Source organism: Pseudochaenichthys georgianus, chromosome 13 (assembly GCF_902827115.2).
Source record: "Pseudochaenichthys georgianus chromosome 13, fPseGeo1.2, whole genome shotgun sequence".
NCBI lineage: Eukaryota > Metazoa > Chordata > Actinopteri > Perciformes > Channichthyidae > Pseudochaenichthys > Pseudochaenichthys georgianus.
Window position 1 is genome coordinate 6,120,551 of NC_047515.1, and position 25,089 is coordinate 6,145,639.

Genomic DNA, 25,089 nt, shown 5'->3' on the forward strand with positions numbered 1-25,089 from the left:
TCTATAGACATTCTTTGTCTTTGTTACTCTGAATACAAAACACAGTGTTATAGTGGAAAGACAGCACAGTAAGGATTATTGCACTGAGGAAAAAAAAGAAAGAGTGAAAGTGAACTTTAAACTCTCCTTGTCAGCTGACTGCAGTTACAATTACTGTATAACCACTTCACTATCAACAAGGAAATAAAGCACACCACCTGCAAATTGGAGGATTTATTTGTTATTCTTAACCTTGAATTATTTGGCCCATCATACAGGTTTTGTGAAGGGCTCTGAGGAGCTCTGAAACAAAGAGTCAGAGAGTCACCAGGTGACTTTTCAGGTTCCACAACAGGGAGAGTTTTGGAGCCGTGGGACAGGCCGGCTGGTAGGGCCAGGTTGAGTTGAGGAATGTCAGTACGTAACAGGGTGGTGTAGAGAGAGGGACGGAGGGAGGGCGCCTATCAGAGGAGGGACAAAGAGCAAGAAAGGGAGAGAGAGTCATAAATGCAATAATTACAGCTTCGGCAGAAAAAAGTGACGCACTCTGCTGATTCAACAGGCTGCCTGCGTAGCTAGCAACACTGCTGTCACACTGACAGCCAACACAACAATTCTCTCTCTCTCTCAGTTGTTATTTGGATTTACTTTTCACCAGATCTTTTGATTTTTCAGTCATGGATTTGCTTTTGGATTCTGGCTGATTTTCTCCAATTTTTCTCAAAGTCAAACAGCATTTCCCTGACTTTTCTCTGAGAGTAACAGCAATCCTTTGCCATGTCTGTGACTGCCCTGTTCAGGGGCAAGTTGCGGCAGAAATCACAAGATGCCTCAGAGAAGCATCCACCACCTGTAGTTCAACTCAGCCGCGAAGATGACGAAGATGAAGATGACACAAAATCGGGGTTCAGCAGGGATACTTGCCGCAGGAACTCTCGCTTTTATCGGTCCATGAGGAAGAAGAAGATCCCATCTGAGCAGCCTGACAGTAAGAAAACATGATCTGAATTTTCACATCGTTTTTTCAACTGTAACTCAAATTTGTGGAACTTTTCTCAACTTGTGTGGCCCTGAAGGGTTTGGTTTTCAGCCCAATTCTAACCAGTTTGCCCTTAATGATGAATGCTTTGACAGGCTCCATTGGAGAGCATCACAGCATGTGCATTGGTTAAGAACTCAGTTCTGTCTTTACTACTAATCACTCCATTCCCGGAGTAAAGACAACAATGTGTAGAACAACAATGTACTGTATACATACAGTACATTCTATACATTGTTGTCATCTGGCACATCATTCAAATGATTTGAACTGGAACAAAGGCTCTGTGCTCCTATCCCTAGTTTAAAATAGAACCTGAGAAACTAGTTTGGATTGAACTTCACCATTGTCTGTAATGACAGTGCTCTCATTTCTAAAGGTCATGATTTCAAGCTAAAACTAATTGAAGTTTGTATGTTGAATTAAAGCAACCAATTATTAGATTGACATCAGAGTCTGAAATCATTTGGAAAGTAGTTATATTTGCTAATTTGAGATCAATACTCAACAGCCTTCAGGAAGCAGAATCACATCATCTGAATAAAAATGATACTTAATGTGCCAAAACAAAGGTATTGCTCTGGTGTTTTTATCCTGTGCATAGTCCGCTAAAGGAATGCACCATATTCACAGAGCCACACCACATGCAACAATAAAGTGTTCGGGCTTAGACTTTGCCCGGCATCTCGGAGAGGCCTCAAAGGGATTGAAGATTGAAGAGATTACTTAATACATAACCAGTCAGCATCAGCCTTACAAATAAAAAAAAGTACATTTCAGTCATAAAAGAGTGAGGCCTGATAACAAAAAGTCCCAGAAATCCAGCCACATGATATTCCATTGACATGGAACAAGGAACTACAACCGGTAATGCATTTTCAGGCAGTCTCCAGTCCTAATGCTAAATTCTGTTCATTGAATTACATTTCCTGATGTTATCTCCAGGTATCAATTCGACCAAACTGTTATACGAATAGTACAGAATTGTGGAATGAGTAATTGCAGCAGAGAAAAGACTGATCCTTAAGAATCATCACCATCAGAATACTTTGTTTATTCCTGGGGAGATTCAGTTTCGTGACATTTGCTCCATATTATAATTAAATAAGATAAAATAGAATCAAAATATTTATACAAATATAAGAAGTTAAGTACAATTTACAATAAAAGATACGAATAAATAAAAAAGCAAGATAGTAAGAATGTTTTTGGGGGGGTGGGTAAGTGGTACTTCAAAAGAACAGGTTAGTCAGTGTTTTCAGAAGAAAACAGGATTCATGAATAGTGTCTGGCAACAACACAACTCAAGGTACAGCAAACGTCATTCTGCTGTCACACCCCGAAGAGTTACTTTGTCAAGTCTCATCAAGTCTTCTTGTGCTTTTAGTGGCTTTGCCAGTGATGAATAATCAGGCTTGCAGTTTTTCCCACATTAAACTGCATGTTTTGCAGTAGGCCTACGCATAGACTTTTGCCAACTCCACATATCTAAACCCATCACACAGTCCTTTTATGATAGAATTCAAAGGTCACAGAGAGAGGGAACGTCTTCTGTAATGAGACACAATTAGAATATGTTGTGTGTTATTGGAGGGATTTCTATCCAACCGTGTCGTATGCTTTTTATTAGACTGTCCTGAAGCATTGATGAGATGATTTGAAATCAGTGCGAACTAGATTTAGAGCAGTGACAAGAAGTGCATAGGGACTGTGTCTTTACATAATTAGTAAACAGTGATTACAACACAAACAGCCTGTGAAGTGTTGAAACTGCTATCCAGCTTTATGAGATTATTTTACCAACTCAGATTGCTTCCTTGTGGCCCTGTAAGAAATGGCCCTGGGTTTGGAAACATATACAGTATTTAATTATATGCTTTTATACATTAAAATACAGGCAGTTTATAATTATATAGACTGTTGAACAGACATTGTATTTTTCTTATATTTCTTTCTTGTAATTTATTACGGGCTGCTTGATTTATACTTCAGTGTATCCTCAGTGCTTTTAGTGTTTTATTTTGTTAACTCCGTCTTTTCTCAACTTTTGCAGAGGTTTTCCAAACAGAACTGTAGATACTGCATGTATGTGTCACACATGGGCATGTCCAAGTCCAAGTTAAACACACACACCCACTTACAGTTAGATTGCCACTAGCCTGCAGCACTAAACAGGTGTAAACACCACAAAAACACTGGCACATCATTAGCTGATTTTTTCCTTGTCATAGGCTGAAAGCAATTCATAGTACTTTTGGTATCGGGATGAGGGGAATACAGCGGCACTTACAGACGAGCCGTGCTACAACATGTTTATTGTACCCATATTAATGGCATTAAGTTTGCATTACAACGACTTCTAAAGCATACGTTTCTTTGTAATACTTAGATCAAATAATCTTCCACTAAAGCGTAATGGTTACTCTGTGATTTGATTGTGTGTTTATAACAGGTGATAGAAAACGAAGAAATACTAATTCTCACTGTTTTCCCTGATATACTACTTTTCATAGTGTAGTTTATATCCATTAATACAGTTCATACTTTATGTGTTTTTTATTTTTTATACCTGCCATATTTATATTATTATATCATACCCATATATCACACTGCACTTTACTACTTCTTTTGCTCTCTTGGTTAGACACTAAAGGCATTTGCAATGACAATAAAGTTAAATCTCATCTAATCTAAATACTTTTATCTTTCCTTCCCTTTTTCCAGCTCCTCAGTTGGACCACAGTCCGTCTAGCAGAGCGGCGCTCTCCCCCCCTAATGTTCCCCCACCCAGAAAATCCCCTTTGTTGCCCAGGGCTAGACGGTGAGTCCTCATGCCTCCAATGCCCAACCCTAACACTGAACACAAAAACGCCCATAAAACAAACACGCACATACAGGGCTTGTTTAAACTCTGCACACAATCCACTTTTTATACATACTACTTACTCTATGTATCGGGTCTCGATCAGCACACAAGGCTATCCAGTTTGAAAGTCAACTCATTGAGACAGACGGCCGTCTCCTAATGAATTCAGTTTTGAGCTGAAGACTGTGGTCACAGGAAGCAGAATGCTGAAGTTTCAAGACCCAGTACTGTTTTCTTATTTCAAAACAAGCATATATCTATAAGTCAACAGGGATACTACAGTCTGGCTTGTGGTTTTGAAGACATACAGATATGAAATATAACACATCATTACATTTTATGACAGTAGTTAGCTGACACTTTTATCCAAAGCAAATCACATTCATGCCTATTGGAGCAATATGGAGTTAAGTCTCTTGCTCAAGTACACTTCGACATGTTATGTTCAGGGGCTGTGGACCGAACCACTTAACATCTGAATTGTAGGCATGCCACGCTGAACAAACAGGTTATAGACATGAGTCTCTCACTCACTTCAATTTTTATTTTATCCATCTGCCGATAAGAGAAGGAGTCTGAGGTGAGGGAACAGAGTTTAGCTTCTGAGTTCTCAATGTGACCATGAAGGAAATGCTAACCTTGTCCTCTCTGCTTTTTGCATTTCAGTATGGGTGGCAAGCTTATATAGAGAACAACTTGTTACAATGTTGACCCTAAACCATAAAGTGGAGATGATACAAGATGGTCTTAGTCTGATGGGAAAGAGTTACTTTCAATCAGTTATTCAGTGAATGTTTAACTACAACTTATCAAGTCAAACTGTTCTGAGTTTATCACTGGAAGAAACGTAACGTTTTATAACACCTGGAGTTACAGTAGAGGTTGCGACGGTGAACAGAAGGCAATAACTGTTTAAGGGAATAACATACTTATAGAATATACATGGTAGAGGTGTGTCTGATTTCCGCTCTTTAAATTGGCAGTGATGCGTGCACTTGGTTCAACTTTCTACAAGTTGCCAACGAGAACTGGATTCCTCCAATAAACCCCAATCTGACCTTCATGACAGAAAGTACATGTAACAAAAAAAAGGCTAAAAGGTCAATAAACAACGTTTCATAACTTTCACCCACGCCTCACAGCCTTCGTTCAGCAGAGAGAGCTGGCTCAGGGGTAATTACTTGACCTGTGAGGAACTTGGTCCCATCGCTGTTCCAATATGACCATCTTAACATCTTAAAGGAAGTGAAGGTCCTGATGTAGTGTTCATTAAGATCCAAGGATAACTGCTAGATGTATTGTGCCAGCAAGATATGGCTCAATATCTTGATCATTTTTGTTGAAGCTGTGAGAACTGTGGTTCGGGATAATGCACTGTTCAACCAATCAGAAGGGTCAGTGGCAGTGCATTCCTTCCCTACAAGTTCACGCTGGTTTCTCGCCAAAGTGTCCTTGGGTGAAAAACGTAAACCATAATTTGGGCGAGAAACCCTAAATTGCTCCGGTAGGCATGTAGTCCATGGTATTCAAGTGTATGTAAGAGATTTTGGACAAAAGCGTAAAGGGCTGTCAACCGATTAACATATTTAATCGGGATTAAGCGCATTACTGTACACATTTGTTATACATGCAAATTATTCAGTCTTTTTTTATCTGTTTGAACCTTAAAGGGATATTTCCAAGTTTGTAATACTCTCATCACCATGGGAGTGGACAAACAGTGCACTGAACAAACTGAAACGTTGATACTAAATGTATTATGTCAACAGATATCACATAACTGTATTAGGTTAGTTGAAAACAATAATATTAAGTTTAAATAAACATATCTGTTTCAATTTACTATTATGGCTTTCAAGGGGGAGGGGGGAGGGGGCCAGCTCTGGCTGGCCATCAAGTGGTTTTAAGACTTGATGTACCCAGTAAGGGCCTTTTCTTTTTCCATTTGAGGTATGATTCTGCTTGCCATACACAACATGTCTGCTGCTCCATTGCTTCCTGGTTTCCCAGACGTCAGGGCAGGCAGAGGGTCATAATCATAGATTATGTGCATCAAAATGAGTGGCATTAAAAAGGAATTTGTGTTTAATCGTTATTATGGCGTTAACTTTTACAGCCCTAATTACAGTATTAACATACCGTTTTTGAACTAGAAATGCTTCCTTTTAAGAATCCAACCAATGAGTTAGGACACTGAATGTCAAATACAGGCTGGCTGAAGGTTGCTGCACAAAAGCAATGCACTCAACTTTAAACTAGACATACAACTGTGAAAAACACATGAAATAGGTCGAGCTACTACAGTTTCTACGTAGATATGGCTGCTATACATGTGATTCTAAAGTGTGTGTTTCTGCCTTCAAATGTAGCCCTCAGCTTTCGCCGCAGCTCCATCATTCCAGGACTCCGTTGCCAAGCAATGGGGAGGCCAGCAGCATACATGCTTTGTACGGAAAAGATGCTGTGGATAAGAGAAGAGGAGTGGGAGGAGGGAGGAGTTTGGACATATCTGCTGCCTCCAGCAGCAAGCATCAAGGTTTTACAGAAGACATGATCCCTTACCGGACTCACAACATTCATAGCAGAGACATAAAACAGCTGTCTGAGAAAACAGCTGCCGCGTGCACTGTGCAGGAGGTCATAGGGAAGACCATGAACTCACCACGGACCAGCGTTGAGGGAGCAGACCCGGAGAACGCCAAGCTCAGGTCAGATCTAACGACTAGAAACAGAGAGGGGTAGAGGATGGAAATGGAAAGGATTGTTTTTTATAAAGATTAAACTGTGGGGTTCTGCTCCTGATCAGAAATACACTTTGTTCTTTTGCTTGAGAGCAACACAATGACAAAGACAATGTGAGAAAATAGGTGATGGAGAGATTGGGCTGTGACTCATTGTGTGGTTGAGTGCTTTTATTTTCCATCCAATATTACAAAGAGGAATCTTGATACCTGTCTGTCTGTGCGCTGGAATGCACCAACAGCACTGCATCATTTTCACATTTGTTTTGTATTTGCACTTTAGGAAATGATATGGTTACAAGGCATGTATAATACATTGTAATACAGTAAACTAAAATACATTTAATAGCTAAACAAATATCCAGAAATCAGAAAAATAAAACAAACTACACTGAACAAAAATACTGTTGTGAATCGAGTGGCCCATGGTGGTGGTGGGGTTATGGTATGGGCAGGCGTATGTTATGGACGACGAACACAGGCCACTCGATTCACAACATTACCCTAACCCTACCCCTCACACCAGATACTGACTGGTTTTCGGACCCCCTCAGACCCCCCCAATAAAGCAAAACTGCACGTTTCAGAGTGGCCTTTTATTGTGGCCAGCCTAAGGCACACCTGTGCAGTAATCATGCTGTCTAATCAGCATCTTGATATGCCACACCTGTGAGGTGGGATGGATTATCTCGGCAAAGGAGAAGTGCTCACTATCACAGATCTTTTCAGATTTGTGAACAATATTTGAGAGAAATGGTTATTTTGTGTAAATAGAAAATGTTTTAGATCTTTGAGTTCATCTGATGAAGAATGGGAGCAAAAACAAAAGTGTTGCGTTTATATTTTTGTTCAGTGTAAGAAACAATAAGAACAGTAATGTATAGTTTTTCATTTGTCTCGTTTTTATTTTCTTTATTTGCATTTTAAGAAATTATATGGAAACAAGGCATTTATAACAAAATGAAATTCAGTCAATACTGAAATATAATACATAACTAAATCAAATCCATGCATCAGAAAAAGAGAAAGAAAGCTAAAAAAACAAACTGATGAACAATCATTTAGGATATGGTAAACAGATACATTATTAATTCCGAATTGTTTTGTCACACCTAACTGGAAGGTCATTTGTTTGGTAGCATGACTTTTTTTGTTTTTTCAGGTTACCCAGCAATGGAGAAGGCCCCCAGACAATCTGCCACAACCTCAACATCGTCAAAAACATTGGTGAGGAAAGACACATATATATATATATATATATATATATTCCACTTTACTTACCCACTTTACCACCTCTCTCTTTTATTTGTGAATGTATTATAGGACTAAGACTGAACATTGGTAAATCACACACACACACACACACACACACGCACGCACGCACGCACGCACGCGTGAAAACACAACTCTCTAATGGACAACTTGATAAGGTTTTCAGCAGCTCCACTGAGCTGTGTCCGCTGCTGCCTATCAGGGACTCGTTCAGCAAGGTTGAGTGCCTCTCTGAGTTGTGTTGTTCGCTATGTACACAGGATAATGGTTATTTGCATAGATTTGTACAAATGTACTCAATACGGCAGCTTACCCGCACGAGTAGTAGCCTATGGTAAACAAATCAAAATCTCAACAAACAGTTTTGGTTTACAGATATTTTTACAGATACTGTTCATATCTATGCGCATTTCATTCTCTCTTATGTAAGTCTTTGTCCAGTTCGACGCCCACCAAAGCAATCTGCAGTATATGACTGAGGGAGATTATGCAACAGGCCCATGTTGTTCAAAGTCACCTTGCCTCTTCATATACACATTGCCAATGTTCCCTGCAAATAGAGAAGCTGTTCTTATCTGCAAGTGTTTTACTTGCTGTTGAATAAACTAAAGCAAATCTACAATCACATGTTGCCACACATGCATTGAAATATGAAGTTACAGAATGTATTATAAACATTCTTCTCCACAAAATGCAATGCTAGCAACATTACTGACTTTTTGAGCCGTCACTTGTGTCCTTCTGGTTTTGTCTGTTAGCCTCGGGTAGTTTCTGTTAGCTTTTAGCGATACAGTTAGCTAGCTAGTACTATGGGTTCAAACAGCTCACTATGCATGTTTTAGAGATGGGTAAAGAAGTGTACATGTGTAAGCAGGTTAAATGACGGGACAGACACATTTTAAAATAGATGATCTTTGGTCCAAAGTCACCTATAACATTTACCTAATTTACTGCATATTGCAGTGAAACATTGGCTTGATTTCTACACTGAAAAATGTCAAGTGCAATATTATAAAAACGTTTGTTTGCCACAGTATAAAATACAATGGAAAAAACTCATTGCTTTTTGTCGATCCCTTGTGATGCTAACTCCTGGGTGGGCCTACGAAAAACCTTATTTGCAGTCGGACACAAACGATCACCGAACCATCTGATGATTGCTTTGTATTTATCGAAGCGGATATTTATATAAAGATGTAACTTTTCACCCACCTATGCAATATTTATTTTGGATTAATACTATAATTACAAACAATCCGCTTGTTTAGCTTGCAATATTAAGTCCATTTATGGTAAACTATTAAGACATATTGTATGCATAAAAGCCACACTTCTGTTATGATATGATGTTGTTATAAGCCCATTACAGAACACTTATATCATCACATTATTACCAGTCGCCATGACAGAATGGTCAAAATCCACCTGTTGGCAACAGAAAAAAAGTATGGATTTGTTGGTACTTTAAATCTTAGTACAGTAGTTCTGAAGCAATACATATCATACAATTCCTCCTTAGTAATTCTATTTATCATTATTTTACAGTTTGAAGCCAGTGGCTCTTCTGCTATGTCGAGTGGTAATCCAGCCCAATTGTAACCTGACGCCTGACATCATTGTCATTGTCCTTTGTTTCTCCAGCCTTCCTATACCAGGAATACCGGGACACGTCCAAGCAGCAGGAGATCGAGCAGCGGCGGCAGCTTGAGAACCTTTCTCCCCGGGTCTCTGCAGGGACTGTGGTGGAAGAGTCCGGTATGGTGTCCCCCCCAGTGTTACAGCTCCAGCTGAGGAACAGTGCTCGCTCAATGAGCCTGTGGCAGAACCTGGACGTGGTGCAGGCCAGCGGTCTGCTCACCCAGCTACTGCAGAAAGAAATCATAATGCAAGAGGTGAGCAAATAGGGAACAGGGTTAGATGGATAGGTACAAACATGGATTTTGAATACTGTGGTCAAGAGTGAGCATACAGTCATTCATTTTAGTATTTGGTCATTAACTAAAGCATTGGACGGAATAAAATGTTGACCTGACCCTTCAGGAGGGGAATTGTCCCTACCCCATGGCATGGTAATCCATCTAACAGTTGTCGGGACATTTCACCTCACTAAAAATACAAACCTCATGGTGGAGCTGGAGGACAACATTATGGAAAGTCACATCCTCTGGAGACCAAGAATGTCTGCACACAATTCTGTGCCATTATTAAATTAGTATTTCACAGGCTGAGTTTCACAGGCTGAGTTGAGTCTTTAAAATCATAAGGAGCATCCTCTGCACGTTTTTACCAAATCCGAAGGCAATCCATCACCTACATCAGGGGTGTCAAGCTCAATTTCATCTCGGGCCACATCAGCATTATGGTTGCACTCAAAGGGCCAGTTTTATATATAAGACTATATAAAAATACATTTTTAATATATATAAAATAATGTATTATATTACATTATTGCCTCTACATTGGATTATTATCAGATAGGGTAATAACTTCATAATTAACTACGTCTGAAAGCAGAAGTCTGGGGCAAATAATTGCAAGTCTCTTCAGTGCGCATGTCACAAAATGATTTAAAAAGATAACCCACATTTTGGAGAAAAAGTCAAAATAAATGACATTTTGAAAAAAAGTCAGATTCTGAGAAAAAGTCAAATTCTAAGGAAAAAAGGCATATTTTGAGATGCATTGTGGGACATGTAGTTTATGGGCAACGTGCTTCTGTAAATCGCAATGTAATCGTATAATACACATATTACAGTATATTCTTTGCAAGCTCTTGTGGGGACACATGAAGTGAAGTCGCGGGCCGGATTTGGCCCCCGGGCCTTGAGTTTGACACCCCTGACCTACATGATGAGATGTTTCACTATAACACAAACATGTCATCCTCACTGTGGCACTAGACTCGAGGAACAAATAAAGTGGACTTCATGGTCTGGGGACCATGAATGTCAACAAATGTCCATTTAATGGTTGCTGGTTGGTGGATAGACGGGCGACAGACTGACATTGCCAAACATAGAGCCAAGATGCTAGCATGGCTAACGTGATAATTACAAGAGAAACAAACACATGGACGGGCAGATGCCTTGCTCCCAAATAACAGTGCAATACATCCTTTATGAATATTCATGTAAACAGATTGAGAACCCACATGGATTACCTCAACACATAAGCACCATATTAAACACCCATCATTAATATCTGGTAGTTTCTCAATGAAAATCAGTCAAATGAAAAGAAAACAACAACATCCTTCTTTATCAGAATGTCATCATATCAATTGTTCACTTGGTTAATGTGGCCTTATGGTTTTTCTTTTCTGTCTAGGCCATGTTTGAGCTTGTAACTTCAGAAGCATCGTACTACAAGAGTTTGGAAGTTTTAGAGGCTCACTTCCTGCGTAACCCAGTTTTAATCAACTCTCTCAGCCAATCTGACATGCATTTCCTGTTCTCCAACATCGAGGAAGTCATGAAAGCCAGTGAAAGGTAGGACATGGTCTTGATTAAAATGAATTTGATATATGAAGTCTGGTGAAATATCAAACACTAACCCAGATTACAAACGTTGGCTTCCTATTCCACGATAACCGTCTCTTAATATCTGCAGGTTCCTGATGGATCTTGAGCACCGAATGGAGAAGTCCATTTTGATCTCTGATGTGTGTGACATTGTTTTCTTCCATGCTGTGGAATACTTCAATGTCTTCATCAAATACGTCATCAACCAAGTGTACCAGGAGAAGAACTACAGGCGCCTTTTGTGAGTACCCAGTTAATTATTAGTTACAATGTGGACCAAGCCTTCCTTATAAACTTCCAATGAGTTGGGTAGCAGTTTCTTGGTGGTTTTGACCGATATATGGTATTTTTTAAATATTGGACAGTATTTTTCTCTTTTGAAAACAGAAAATAATAATAACTGAAGGGCTCTGCTCAAAACAATACTGTGGCCTGTTTTATTATTGATGAGGAATACATGAGTAATTGAGAGAAAGAATAATAGTCGTCTTCTCTCATAGTTGTTTCTTTATGTCTGTGAATGTTTTCAGTCCGTATTTTTATAACAGGTTTGTTTTTGATCATAAGAAATGTGATGTTAAGGGTGTGGTGACTATAATGTGCATGTCCCTCTTCATCAACCACACATACCTGAGTGAGAGTTCAGCGTTGGAACCACATGGACCTCTGCCAGTTACTGGAAGAAACCCTGACACCTGTTGGTTAGGGTTTTTCAGGGTTTACATTTTGAATATGAACATTAAACAGCCTGTGACTCGTTCATGATCTAACATCTTGGAGATTCATTTGTTTACACAACATGTTTCAAGCACATTCAGAAGGGTTTTTTATAGGCGTGCGATGGCAATTGTGTTGGCATAAGGAGTGGCAAGCCTACTTACTTGTCACATGGAGTCACGTGAGTGGCGTGGCTGCAATGTAGAAATATTAATTGTATCTGTGCAGAAACCCCATGACTCATTTTGCTTGAGAAGAGAAGGGCTTTTTCCCTCCCTCTCAATTTGTAAATCATGGTCCTTCCTCATACAGAATGGAAGATTCCAGCAATCCAGGACAGATTATCTCCAGACTGCATGATTTAAAGCAAAGATGATTAGCTCCTTTACTTCACATTTACTATTAGAGGTAAGGGAGCAACCCCTTTTTCACTTAAGGGAGCACATGCTTACCTAATGCATATTTAAGTGGTTCAACTAAAAAGGTAAAACAAAGCTGCAATTAGCAGGTTACAATGAGTGTCGTTGTGTTGGAGGTAGTTCAATGGGACATTTGTTTGACTATTTTGGTTTTGAAATATTGGGCAGTCCCCAATGGAACAGAAGTATAAACAATATTATGATAAGGATGCCTAGATATCAGCTTGATATACACAAACATATACATTTACACACATATACACACACATATGTACACACTCATAAACATACACACACATTACACACACACACACACACACACACACACACACACACACACACACACACACACACACACACACACACACACACACACACACACACACACACACACACACACACACACACACACACACACACACACACACACACACACACACACACACATACACCCAGATACTAGGGCTGCTCAATTAATCATATTTCAATCGCAATTATGATTATGGCTTGCAACGATTACGAAAACAACGTAATCTAAATATAACGATTATTTTTTATTAATATTATTCCCTTTTTTTTTTGTTATTCCTTTTTTGTATTGGTTTTTCAGTTTAGTTATACTTAAAGTTCAGGGTAATCAACTGTTAAAAACATACTATTCACATTTTTTTCTCCAATAAATTGATGTTTTCAAATTAAATGGATAACCGTTTTTAATAATTGTGATATCAATTATTGACCCAAATAATCCAGATTATGATTTTTGCCATAATCGAGCAGCCCTAGTTTCTAGCAAAAAATCTTTAAGAGATGACACGAGCAGCCCAACCAGCATTTGCCATGGTGGCCCAAACGTTTTTATTTGGTCTTAAATTGTAGTTCAACATTTATTTCCTGTTACTTCTGGACCATGACGGTTGGCCAGCCTTTAATGTTTAACTGAGTGGAATATGTTGAATATGTTTTACCAAAATGTTGGCTATATATTAAGGAGTTTTCAGGTTGTGACAGTGCACTGCAACATGTTTGTTGATCTTGTTTATTGGTATTTATTATTTTGATATTATTTATTTAAATGTAGATATGAATGTATCATTTATTTGATTTTGTATTGGTTTTTCAGTTGATTACCCTGAACGTATAACTCAACAGTTAAAAAGTTCAAATTATTATTTATATTTGTTTTAAAATACAATAAATGGATGTTTTCAAAGTCAATGAATAATCGCATTTAATAATCGCAATTACAATTATTGACCCAAATAATCGAGATTATGATTTTTGCCATAATCGAGCAGCCCTACCAGATACACACACACATATATATATATATATATATATATAGTATATACATACACACATATATACATACAGACATATAAACAAACTCAAAAACACATATACACACATACACATTCATGAACACAGACATGAAAACACACATATCCTCACATATATACATAGACATATTCAAACATACTGTATACTGTATATACACACACATACATAAACAAACATATACACACACATAAACAAAAATATAAACACACATACTGTACACAAACACATATACACATCAATGCATACAAATAATCACACATTTGTACACTTATATATACCCAGATACACCCTCAGATATACACGTGTACATGTATACCCACACGGATACACACACACACACACACACACACACACACACACACACACACACACACACACACACACACACACACACACACACACACACACACACACACACACACACACACACACACACACACACACACACACACACACACACACACACACACACACACATACACATATACACACACACACACACACACACACACACACACACACACACACACACACACACACACACACACACACACACACACAAACAAACAAACAAACAAACAAACAAACACATGATGCCATATATACACACGTAGATATACACGCAATGGCATCATGTTAGTATGAAAGCCCCTTAACGCCAGTGTGATCTCTGACCTGGGTTACCGTGACAGCTCCCTTTTCTATTTCTTGTCAACACAACAAAGAGGAGAAAGAGTGTGTGAGTTTGTAATGCAGCTGTATTTGAAAGAAAGCATTGTGTTGTCGTAACCTGACTGCAGAGAGGGAAACCAGGCGTTCCGGGATGCCATGGCTGCTCTGGAGAACCACCCCTGTGTCAGGGGCCTGTCCTTCACCTCCTTCCTAATCCTTCCCTTCCAGAGGATCACACGGCTCAAGATGCTTGTACAGGTGAGTGTTCTAACAGCAGTTCAAACTTTATACAAAGAGGAACTAAAAAGTAAAATTGCAAGATTCAGCAGTGAGTTTGGATCAATTCTAACACGTTATGTTGCAGTAATAAATAAATGGTTTGGTGCCACTGCTGACATTTTTTGTTTTCTTAATGTGACTTTGTTTCTCACACAGAATATCCTGAAAAAAGCAGAGGAGAACTCAGAGAGGGAGGCAAATGCTATAAAAGCACATCAGCAACTGGAGCAGGTAAGCATCCTGACATGATCCTTGTTCATAGGATCATGTCAACATCATGATATGCCTATCATTACTATAATGGGACTCAATATAAAGATATAATAACATAACTGTCACTGTGTTGACATATTTGTTTTCGCACTGCAGGGGCTTATCAATTACGCGCAAGCATACATTCCCTGTATATTCCTTGTTTCATTAGAAGCATCATTTGCATTGTTTATTAATAATAATAATAATAATAATAGCTTGGATTTATATAGCGCCTTTCATGAGACCCAAGGTCGCTTTACAAAGAAGAACATGGGCAAATGCAGCCAAACTACCAGTCAGACAGACAAAACAACAAATAGATTAGGGGCCAAAGGCCTTAGCAAACAGATGGGTCTTGAGGGCCCTTTTGAGATTAAGTTAACCACGACTTGTGCTTGGTTGTGTTTTCTGTCCAAACCATAGCTCTACATAGCGCTCCTTATTCAGCTTGTGTTTACTGTGAGCCAATGAGATATTAGCAAAGAAAAGCAAGCTTGATTTTAGAGAAGTGACAAACGTTTTAACAAAATAATTCTACTAGTTAGAATTCCTATTTACACCCAATTGTGCAACATCAGTCATTTACTGGGCTCACTTGAATAAAAGCAGGTTATACTGCAGTTTGCATAACCCTAAAGGCTCAGACTAGCACTTGTGAAAACAAACAAAGCACACTAGAGTTAACAAGGACAGATGAGAGAGAAAGATTCCTAAGAAAAGATCCAAGCCAATCGGCTAGATTATATGTCGCTGCAGGGGGACCCATGGTTCCCCTCAACAAAAACACGCCAGTTTGCTAACTGGCTCCAAAATGATGGAACAAGCTCTCCATTGATATCAGGACAGCAGGATGTCTACACATCGTCCCTGACTGATAACCCACTTGTTTCCGTTGCACCTTGGCCATAACATCTCACTTCTGTACGTCACACATGAAAGTGTTGGCTGAGTTAAAGCCAATACGGTAGCGCTTACAATGGTTTATTGAAAACTGACATTCTTACAGGATTCTAGGTTTTTTTAGGTTTTTTTCCTCACGGTTGACTACACTCATTGTAGGTATAGCCTTGGAAAAAAATTGTAAGCTAAATTAAGTTTAATGAGATGTAAAAATAAAAAAGGGACATTATTACATATTATTGATATTTGCCATGTCAAACATGTTTGATTCTACATTACATACATTACATATAATTCAGCTGACGCTTGTTCCAAAGCGACTTACAATTAGTGAAAAAACCATAAAGAATCAAACTCCGAACAACAAGGAAAGTGCAGATATATTCACTTATGGTATGATCAAACATGATCAAACATGATCATACCATAGAGTGCTGGCGAATCATTTAAAAGGCCTAACTTAACTCAACAAGTGTTCATGTCCATTATGGACAATAAGAATAATAACAAGGCTGAAACTTTGAATATGAAGGATGCAATCAACAAGAGCTCACCTTGTCAGAATTCTTCTTCTTTGCATACTTCTATTTTCTATCAGCTGCCTTTTACACTCTGTTTTCAATAGATAGCTCAGACTATTAACTGTAAATATCATGCCAAAGCTTCAACCTTGAAATAAAAAATGAATGAGACACAATATAAGATCTAGAGTAGCGGTTCCCAACCTTTTTTAACTCAGGGCCCACTTAAGTTCTGATCAATTCAGTCTGGTCAATTCAGAACATGTGACACATTGTTAATCCAGTAGTACAGACCGCTGTCAAGGACTGTATTGACCGTTGCTAAGGAGGATCAAGAAAGAGAAAGGAAAAGAGGTTAACATACAAAAAAATCTTAATAATTAAAAAAATTCCACTCAAATCATAATATTTTGCTAATTATTTGGCGGCAAATCTTGAATTTACATTTACACCCTTTAATATTTTATTTGAGCTTTTAGATGAAGACCGCACACATTCAATAAATATGACTATTCTTCTGGCTAAAATACATATTTTTAAAAGTCAATCAAGGAGTAATCTTAATTTAAGATGTTTAATTTAAGAGGGTAGATTACAAATACAATTTATTTTGTAAAAAAAATGTAATTAAATTAAAAGATTACAAATTTAAATGATTTGGCGGCCCACTTGCAATGCCTTCGCGGACCACTAGGGGGCCGCGGCCCACAGGCTGGGAACCACTGATCAAGAGAAAGGGAAAACCATAGCATATGATGCTCTAAGGTTATCCATTCATGCTGTATATTTTATCTTTTTCAGATCGTGAAAGAGTGTAATGAAGGGGTGAGAAAAATGAGTCGCACTGAGGAGCTTATCAGCATTGAGAAAACACTGGAGTTCAAATCCAAGGTAATCCAAGTTTTAGTGAATGGGAAGTTCCAATACAGGAAGTAGTTGAACCACAAGACACACATGATTGAGGATATTTAACGTTCATCATTTAGGACATTTCTTGTTCAAAATAAATAGAAAAGCAAACCTGACTGTTTGCATATTAATAAGAAATATTGGCATTGGTCATAACTCAACGGTTCTTCCAATATGACAGGCTGGTAGGGATGGGCCTGGGGACCTCAGAGTAAAAAGCCAATAATTTATCAATACACCTGTTTAGGCTAGCTTGGCTATTCATGAACTATTAGTATTCCACATTTCCTAAGACTTGTGAATTATTGTAAACGTATCTTCTGGCTGAGACAAACTAGAGATATCTGCAGTTAACCTTATTTCAAACTCCAATTGTTTTGTCCTTTGCAGTCTGTGCCCATCATTTCCCACTCGCGCTGGTTGCTAAAGAAAGGTGAAGTGCAGCTCATGGCTGGACCTAAGAGCACTCGGACCATGCGGAGTCGTAAGCTCTACCAACCAGTATACTTGTTCCTTTTTAACAATCTGCTACTGGTCACCAAGCCAAGCTCCAGGTAAGCTTTGGTTGTGAATTCTCACTGTGAAACACAAAGTTGCCAATTCATTTGGAACCCTTAGCCACAACTAATACAGTCAAACACAGAGTCCTAAAAAGCCTCCTTCCTCCATGAAGTTTTCAAAGTTTGGTTTCAATAGCAAGGAACACGCCTTAACAATGTAATTTAAAGATTGTTCTACCAGATGGAACACAGAATGAGACATGAGACAAGTTTGCACAATTTTAAATGGGAAGGGATGAGATAGAAAAAATAGGTCAAATGATGAGGAAAAGGAGGGATGAAGGGTTGATGGGTGGAATGATGAAGGGAGTTGAATAGGAACGGATGAGATCAAGACAAGTTGAATTGGAAGGGATGAGATGTGATGGGTATAAAGGATGAAGGGATGAGGCGACAGCAGAGGGATGGATAAAAAGACTCAGGGGGAAAAGGATGAAGGGGTGGATGGGTGGTACGATGAAGGGATGTGTGTGAGAATGAAGATATGAAGGGTGGGAGGGCAGAAGCAATGTAAGGGATGAATGGATGAAGTGATAGAGGTTTTCACAAGTTGAATAGGAAGGGATGAGATGCAATGGGGATGAAGGGATGAGGGGATAGGGGAGGGACGGATAAAAAGACTTAGGGGGAAAAGGATGAAGGGGTTCCTGGAGGGATGAAGGGATAAATGGATAAATGGATGAAGGAGTCAATACCTAGAACTAGACATCAGAGAAGTAAGCACAAGCTGCTTAGGGATGGGAAGACATGGGTAGAGACAATGAAGGGATGAAACGTTGAGGGGAAGGAGGGATTAAGGATCAATGTATGAAGGGGTCAATGGGTGGAAGAATAAAGGATTGTGGATGAAGGGATGAAGGGTGAATTGGTTGATAGGTGGAGGGATTGAGGGATGTAGCTAAGGATGGGTGGGGTTGAGGCATGGCCCTGCTTCTAAAGCTAAATTAACCAATTAATTACATTTGCGTTAGAAGTGTTGTGTTGTGCTGATTCAACTTAATGATTTATCATAAAGGATGTTGTGCCATCATTTATCATTGTAAATGTTTGTCCTCCACATGACAAATATATTTTACAATTTAATTCCACAGCACCATAATCTTAGTAAATGTTTGTTTACATTGAACACATATTAATTCAATCAACTTGTTTGTCAGTGGGGAAAAGTTCCAGGTTCTGGACTCATGCACTCGGTCCATGTTGAGGACTGAAGATCTCGAAGACCAGGGCCAGCTCTTGGCCAATGTCTTTAATCTTAAACTGCTGGAGAACCAAGAGGAGCGTCCAGTCAGCTACATGCTGAAGACCGCCAGCATGTGAGTATCTAAAGCAGAATCACTAAGCAGTTATGAATGTAAAAAATACAGACAGGAGGCCTATATGATAACTGTGCCGTTTGACTATGTTTTTGGCACAAAGAACTAAGGCTTTCGTGATAAAATATGGAAATCTTAAAGGGTCAATTTTGTGTGAAAAGTCTACACCTCTGTAGACATAGTACAGGTGTAAAGTTGAGGTGGGGAAAATACATTTGAATACAAAGCCTATACAAACATCTGAAGAGCTGTAATACATCAGCAAGGCAAGGCAATTGTATGTACATAGCACCATTCAACACAAGGCAATTCAAAGTGAGTTACACAAATGAAACACATTAAGAGCATTAAGAAATAGTGCAGCTGAAACACATTATAAAATGGCATTCAAAACAGTCATGAAAAAGCTAGTAAAAGATAATAAAATATACATCAAAAATACATGAATAAATGCAGTGTAAGATATGATTAAACTACAATGAATACATTTATAGAGGTAGAGACATTTTAAGACAATAGGTGCTTTCACACCGGAGTACTTTTCCCAAGAACTAGGCTGATAGTTCTTGGGATTTTAGGGTGCATTCACAACTAATAGTCCGCTCTCTGGTGCGCACCAGACGACAGTTTGTTACATTGTTTCATTTTTCAGAAGGTTCGGTTTGTGTTCACACGGGAAAAACTCAAACGGACTATAAACTTTGAACACAAGTCATGTGCTCGGAAATGCTGTTCAACCATTGGTCAGACATTAAGGGGGTACAAACGCAAATCCCGGCAATTTCTAGAGGAGCCTCCGCCATGGAGCATCGGCACTTTCGGCAGGTTATTCTCAGCTGCTGATAGTCTGGAGATCAACAGACATATGATTATATAATCAGACAACGTCCGTTAAAAAACATTGGCTTTGTTGAATACTCGATTCTGATTGGTCAATTCAAAACACGTGACACGTTTTTAATCCAGAACAGACAGACCGCTGTCAAGGATTTATTGACCGTTGTTAAGGACGCTCACATCTGCACAAAGAAGTCCGTTCGATTTAACTGTATACAGTTTGGCTGAAACTAACTGACAAGACAAGAGCGACAAGAAAACAGCGGAGAAGTAATGGGCAGAAACCCTCCTTTTTACGCAGCGGTCCAGACAGACATCAGACGGCGACACATATTCAGTTGCCAGTTACTTTGGCATTAGTGCAGGGATATCTAGATACTTTCCAAGGTTTGACATAATGAATTGTGCTACTTTTAAAGCAAGCAACGATTTTTTCAAATCTGTAATCAAAAAGCTCCTCAAAAACGCTATCGAAGCAGTTCCTGCCGTTGCTACGGTAGTTCAAACACTAACAACGGACTATTTTTCTTAGCGGATGCATGTACATTTAAATACAACCATTTTTTAAATCAATAAAATAATTTTATAAATCCACAAAAGCATTTCAATTAATATTGGGAGTCATGTCGTTACTTTGTTGAGAATGTGGCCATGTAATAATCGGGATAATGTGCAGCAGCGCGGTCATTATGGAGAAAAGAACACCTTCATGCCGATCTAGATCCCTCCGCTTCACGTCGGGCTCCTGATCAGCCTGTCGGTGTTCTTTTCCTGCTTATCCATGAGAGACGTTCTGCAGAGGAGGGGTGTTTCACCGACGACAGGTGTTCTTACTTTTATGTAGCTGACGGAGCATTTTTACTTTACATGACAATGTTCAACACTTAATTCTGCTTTACTCTTTAACTAAACAACCGCGGATGTCTTGAAAGACTCTTTCGCTAAAGATTTTTGAAGATATCTGCGTTCTTGTGACACGTCAATACTGCGCTTCCTAGGTTTTGGGGCGGACTGCGTTCACACCAGCAATGAACCGCTCCAGAGTTCGCAAGCAAGCGCTCCGAGACCACCTATTTTAGCGGACCAGAGTCCGGTTGTTTAGTTCACTTAAGAGGTCTCGGACTGCGTTCACACCGACCCAAATGAACCGCACCAAGCGGCTAAACGCACCAGGGTTCGATTCAACCGGACTATACAAGGCAGGTGTGAACGCATCCTTAGTTTCACACCAAAAAGATCTGGAACTAGAACTTAGTTCATGCAAACCTTTTCACCCCGAGATAGTCCCTGCTAGAGAGGTGGTATTTTCCTGGGGAGAAAAAGGTTCCAATTTCTGATTGGCTGGGCGAATTGCAAACCACGCCCCGTAAAACTCCGTTTTGCTGAGCCGCCATTTTATTTGCTCGCATTAGCATTATTAGCATTAGCCCAGCGCACCAACGGAGAGAGACTAACTTATGGCAACACAAAAGAAAACTTGGGAGCGGTGGAGTGATGAGGAGGTGTCGGCACTTCTGGCGATTTACTTGGAAGGCTTCAGTAGAAGCTGCTGGGAGTCCCAGCAGCTTCTACTGAAGCCAGTCTTCCGGCCGGGGACTTCGGGTGGCAGTATACGCCGTGAAGTTGTTTGCGGCCTGCCAGTAAACCCAAAGCAGATGAAGAAGTGACTTATTCCGGTGTGAACGAGACCTACTAGGACAGTTCTGGGACTAAAGAGTTCGGCAGGACTAAGTACTGGGAACTAAGTACGGCAAAGTACTTGGTGTGAACGCGACTATTATTTAAAAAGACAACCAGTACATAAATAACTTGAAATTATTTTGATATTGTCATGATTACATGATCGTACATGATCATATTAAATACAAATAAATATTAATAAGAAATATCTGCATAATATGTCATGTACAGGTAAGACTTAAAACTTACTGAAAATTCTAAGAATCAGCTTTATTGACACCATCTTCACCTCCTTCACTGTCTTCACGTCAGTTGTATATCATTTGTCCACACTATAGCTCTGCAATTAACTGTTAGTACATCTGACTGATACAATATGATTGTCCACTTTCATATATAGGAAATCAGAGGATATATATCAGTGTGTTGATAAGAATGACCTCACTGTTGTTTTTGAATGTTATGGGGTTTGGTAATCAAATAAAAAATATAGAATATGATGGATGTGGATTTGTATAGAACCCTTTGGTCTAACTTGTTAGCCCTACAGGGAGAACAATAAACATACCAAATAACAATAGTATTATAAATGCTTAGCCTTAAACTGGTTTCTCATGAACTACATCCTTTACACAGGAGTGACAAGCTTCGATGGATGTGTACCCTCACTCCTAACCGGCGCACACGCTTTATGTCTACTAGTGCCCACCAACCAGGTAAAACAGAATATCATTCCCGACATTGTGGACAGTCCTCAACATGCAGATATGTTGATATAAACTCAAACTATCTCTATTTTTCAGACTCTCCCCAGGTGCAGTGCATTCAGTCATACTCATTCCAGGAACCAGATGAACTCTCCATTGAGATGGCTGATGTCTTGAACCTCCTAGAGAGAACAAACGATGGTGGGTAAAGGCACAAATCCACTTTATATCCCATTTGAGACTTTTGCTTGTATTTCTGAGTGAATCTTTTGTTGTATGTAATCCAGGCTGGATGATGGGTGAAAGGCTCCATGATGGAGAAAGGGGCTGGTTCCCTAGTCGAGTTGTAGAGGAGATCCAGAGCAAGGAGCTCCGGGCTCAAAACCTGAGAGAGGCCTTCAGGATCCAGCAAGCCCAGGAAGGTGGAGGAGCAGCGCCAACTGGAGCCAGAAGTGGTATAAGGGTGGGGAGACGCACCGGAAGGATCTCCAACCATTCCAATTCTTGAATTGATCAAATGGGGGAAAAGCAATATTCTTCAAGCAGTAAAGCGGGAAGAATGTCACCGTTCAGGGCTAAATGCACTAAAAGAGACAATCAGGATACATGTGACTTAAATCCCTTCCAATGTCCCCTTGTCCTTTTGATTTTACTTGATGGTTTTAAAAATCCAAATGATCAAAGCGCTTGGGTCGATAACCATGTACAAGCCATGCTGCATGTCTAATATAAACGTGTGCTACAGGTGTTATTCAGCCCCACACACTGGAGTGTAATGCATGAAGCAAAGATCTGTATTTGGTGTGGAGATGGAAAGAATCCCAGCAGGTCTTGCAAAAGTACTGTAATCATCCCTCAGCTGCATGGGCAAGTTTAACAATTTTAAATGTGTTCATTTAATTGTAAAAACATCTTTGCATTCTGGATTCTACCCGAAAACACAAACCTTCAAATGTACGATTACCCAAAGAACTCAATGCACTGCAACTTAAGGAAAACACATGCAATTAAAACGCAACACAATGCAAAACAAAAACGTGCTGCAAAATGTTAAAACAAAACACAATGCATGAAGTGCATTGAGTTTTCAGGGCCACCCTAAAAGTTTCACGTAAAAAAAGCATTGTATGGATATTAAAACGGATTATTTAAAAGAAAGTCAGCTCGAGTGATACTCCACCCAAAACCCTTTATGAATACGAAACACTGGCTACAGCCAGACATGATGCTGGCTGTGAATTGTTCAGGGTGGAGCAGGATGGATCCAAACTCATAGGCAACTTAGAACAGATACAAGGTTTGGTCAAGACAAGGCAGAACAGAACCGAAAACCAGCCTTAAATACAACCACAACTAATCAGGGGATACATTGCAGGTGTACCAAAGGTCACGTGATTGCAGGGCTAATGGTGAACAGATGGAACTAATATGGCAGACGGGAAAACACCCAAAGACAGGAAGTAAAAACAGACAAGACACGGGGGAATACAAAATGTTTCAAAATAAAATAGGAAACAGATAAACAATAGCAGATAGATTCAAAGCCGTTAAGACAGCCGCTACTAGAGTTCAGACAATTATAGGAATCTGTGATTTCAACTGGTAACGAAAGGACCTCGAGATGAGAACTGAATCGTGCAAACAAAAACACATACCAAATAGATTGCTAATACAAACACCACTGCAAGAAATGTATTATATTATTTACCATTAGGTTAAAAAAAGTGCATTTGATATTTAAAATACTATCAGAGAACAACATGTATAAAACTGTATCAGGTCAGCATGTCGGATTGTCAGAACACATACCCCCTCACAAAACAAACTTCTAGCCTATAATCTACTCACCAAATGGCCTCTGAACAAACCTTGGGCTTTGAAGAATCCTTAATGACGGTCGTAAATCAGGTGTTCTCAGTTTGATATAATTCATGTCACGGTTCATAATTTGTCTAAACTTTAAAAAGCTTTGTCCACAGTGGGCATATTCTTCATTTGTGGGAGACTTTATGGAAGCCTTTACATTTTAGCTTAGTTTGGTATATAAGGCTTTTCCAGCTTTCTGCTGCCTGAAGCACTTAGCTTGAACACTAAAATCAAATCATCAAATAGACAAAAGACACTGGAAAACAGTATTTCCCAGTAACCACCAAGTATGATACAGAAAGAGAAGTGAAGAAGAGAAGAGCTGCTATTATACATTGCACATGGACCCCTACTTGTTATACGATAAGATAGCACACAGTCCTTGTAATCGTCTACCTGGCATAAACCCACGATAGGCTTCTATCATAGAAGAAACTGCACACTAAGGATCATTTGATTTCAGAGTTTTATATTCATACATGTGCAAGGGTTACATCCTGTAATAGCAATGTAATGCCAGAAAACTGCAATATGTCGTAACTGTATGGATCAGCATGATTGTAAAGCCCTGTGTGTCTTGATATATGGCATGTGTACAGTAAAGCAATTATTTGATGTTCAAGCGTATGATTACTAAATAATTGTTATTTCATTTTTTAAGATGTAAATTATTGTTCATAAAAAAGCATGAA

The 25,089-nt window shown here is 39.2% G+C and overlaps 1 protein-coding gene across 1 annotated transcript; it reads left to right on the forward strand.

The window, feature by feature from the left end:
* The first annotated feature begins 527 nt into the window (after positions 1-527).
* Positions 528-25,089, forward strand: ngef (neuronal guanine nucleotide exchange factor). The gene is made up of 15 exons (XM_034096688.1): positions 528-967; positions 3,743-3,839; positions 6,254-6,592; positions 7,788-7,852; positions 9,539-9,789; positions 11,225-11,385; positions 11,507-11,659; positions 14,696-14,825; positions 15,003-15,077; positions 17,324-17,413; positions 17,822-17,985; positions 19,149-19,307; positions 22,461-22,540; positions 22,628-22,732; positions 22,819-25,089. Exons 1-15 carry the CDS (start codon positions 757-759, stop codon positions 23,037-23,039), a joined length of 2,301 nt encoding a protein of 766 aa, XP_033952579.1. The 5' UTR covers positions 528-756; the 3' UTR covers positions 23,040-25,089.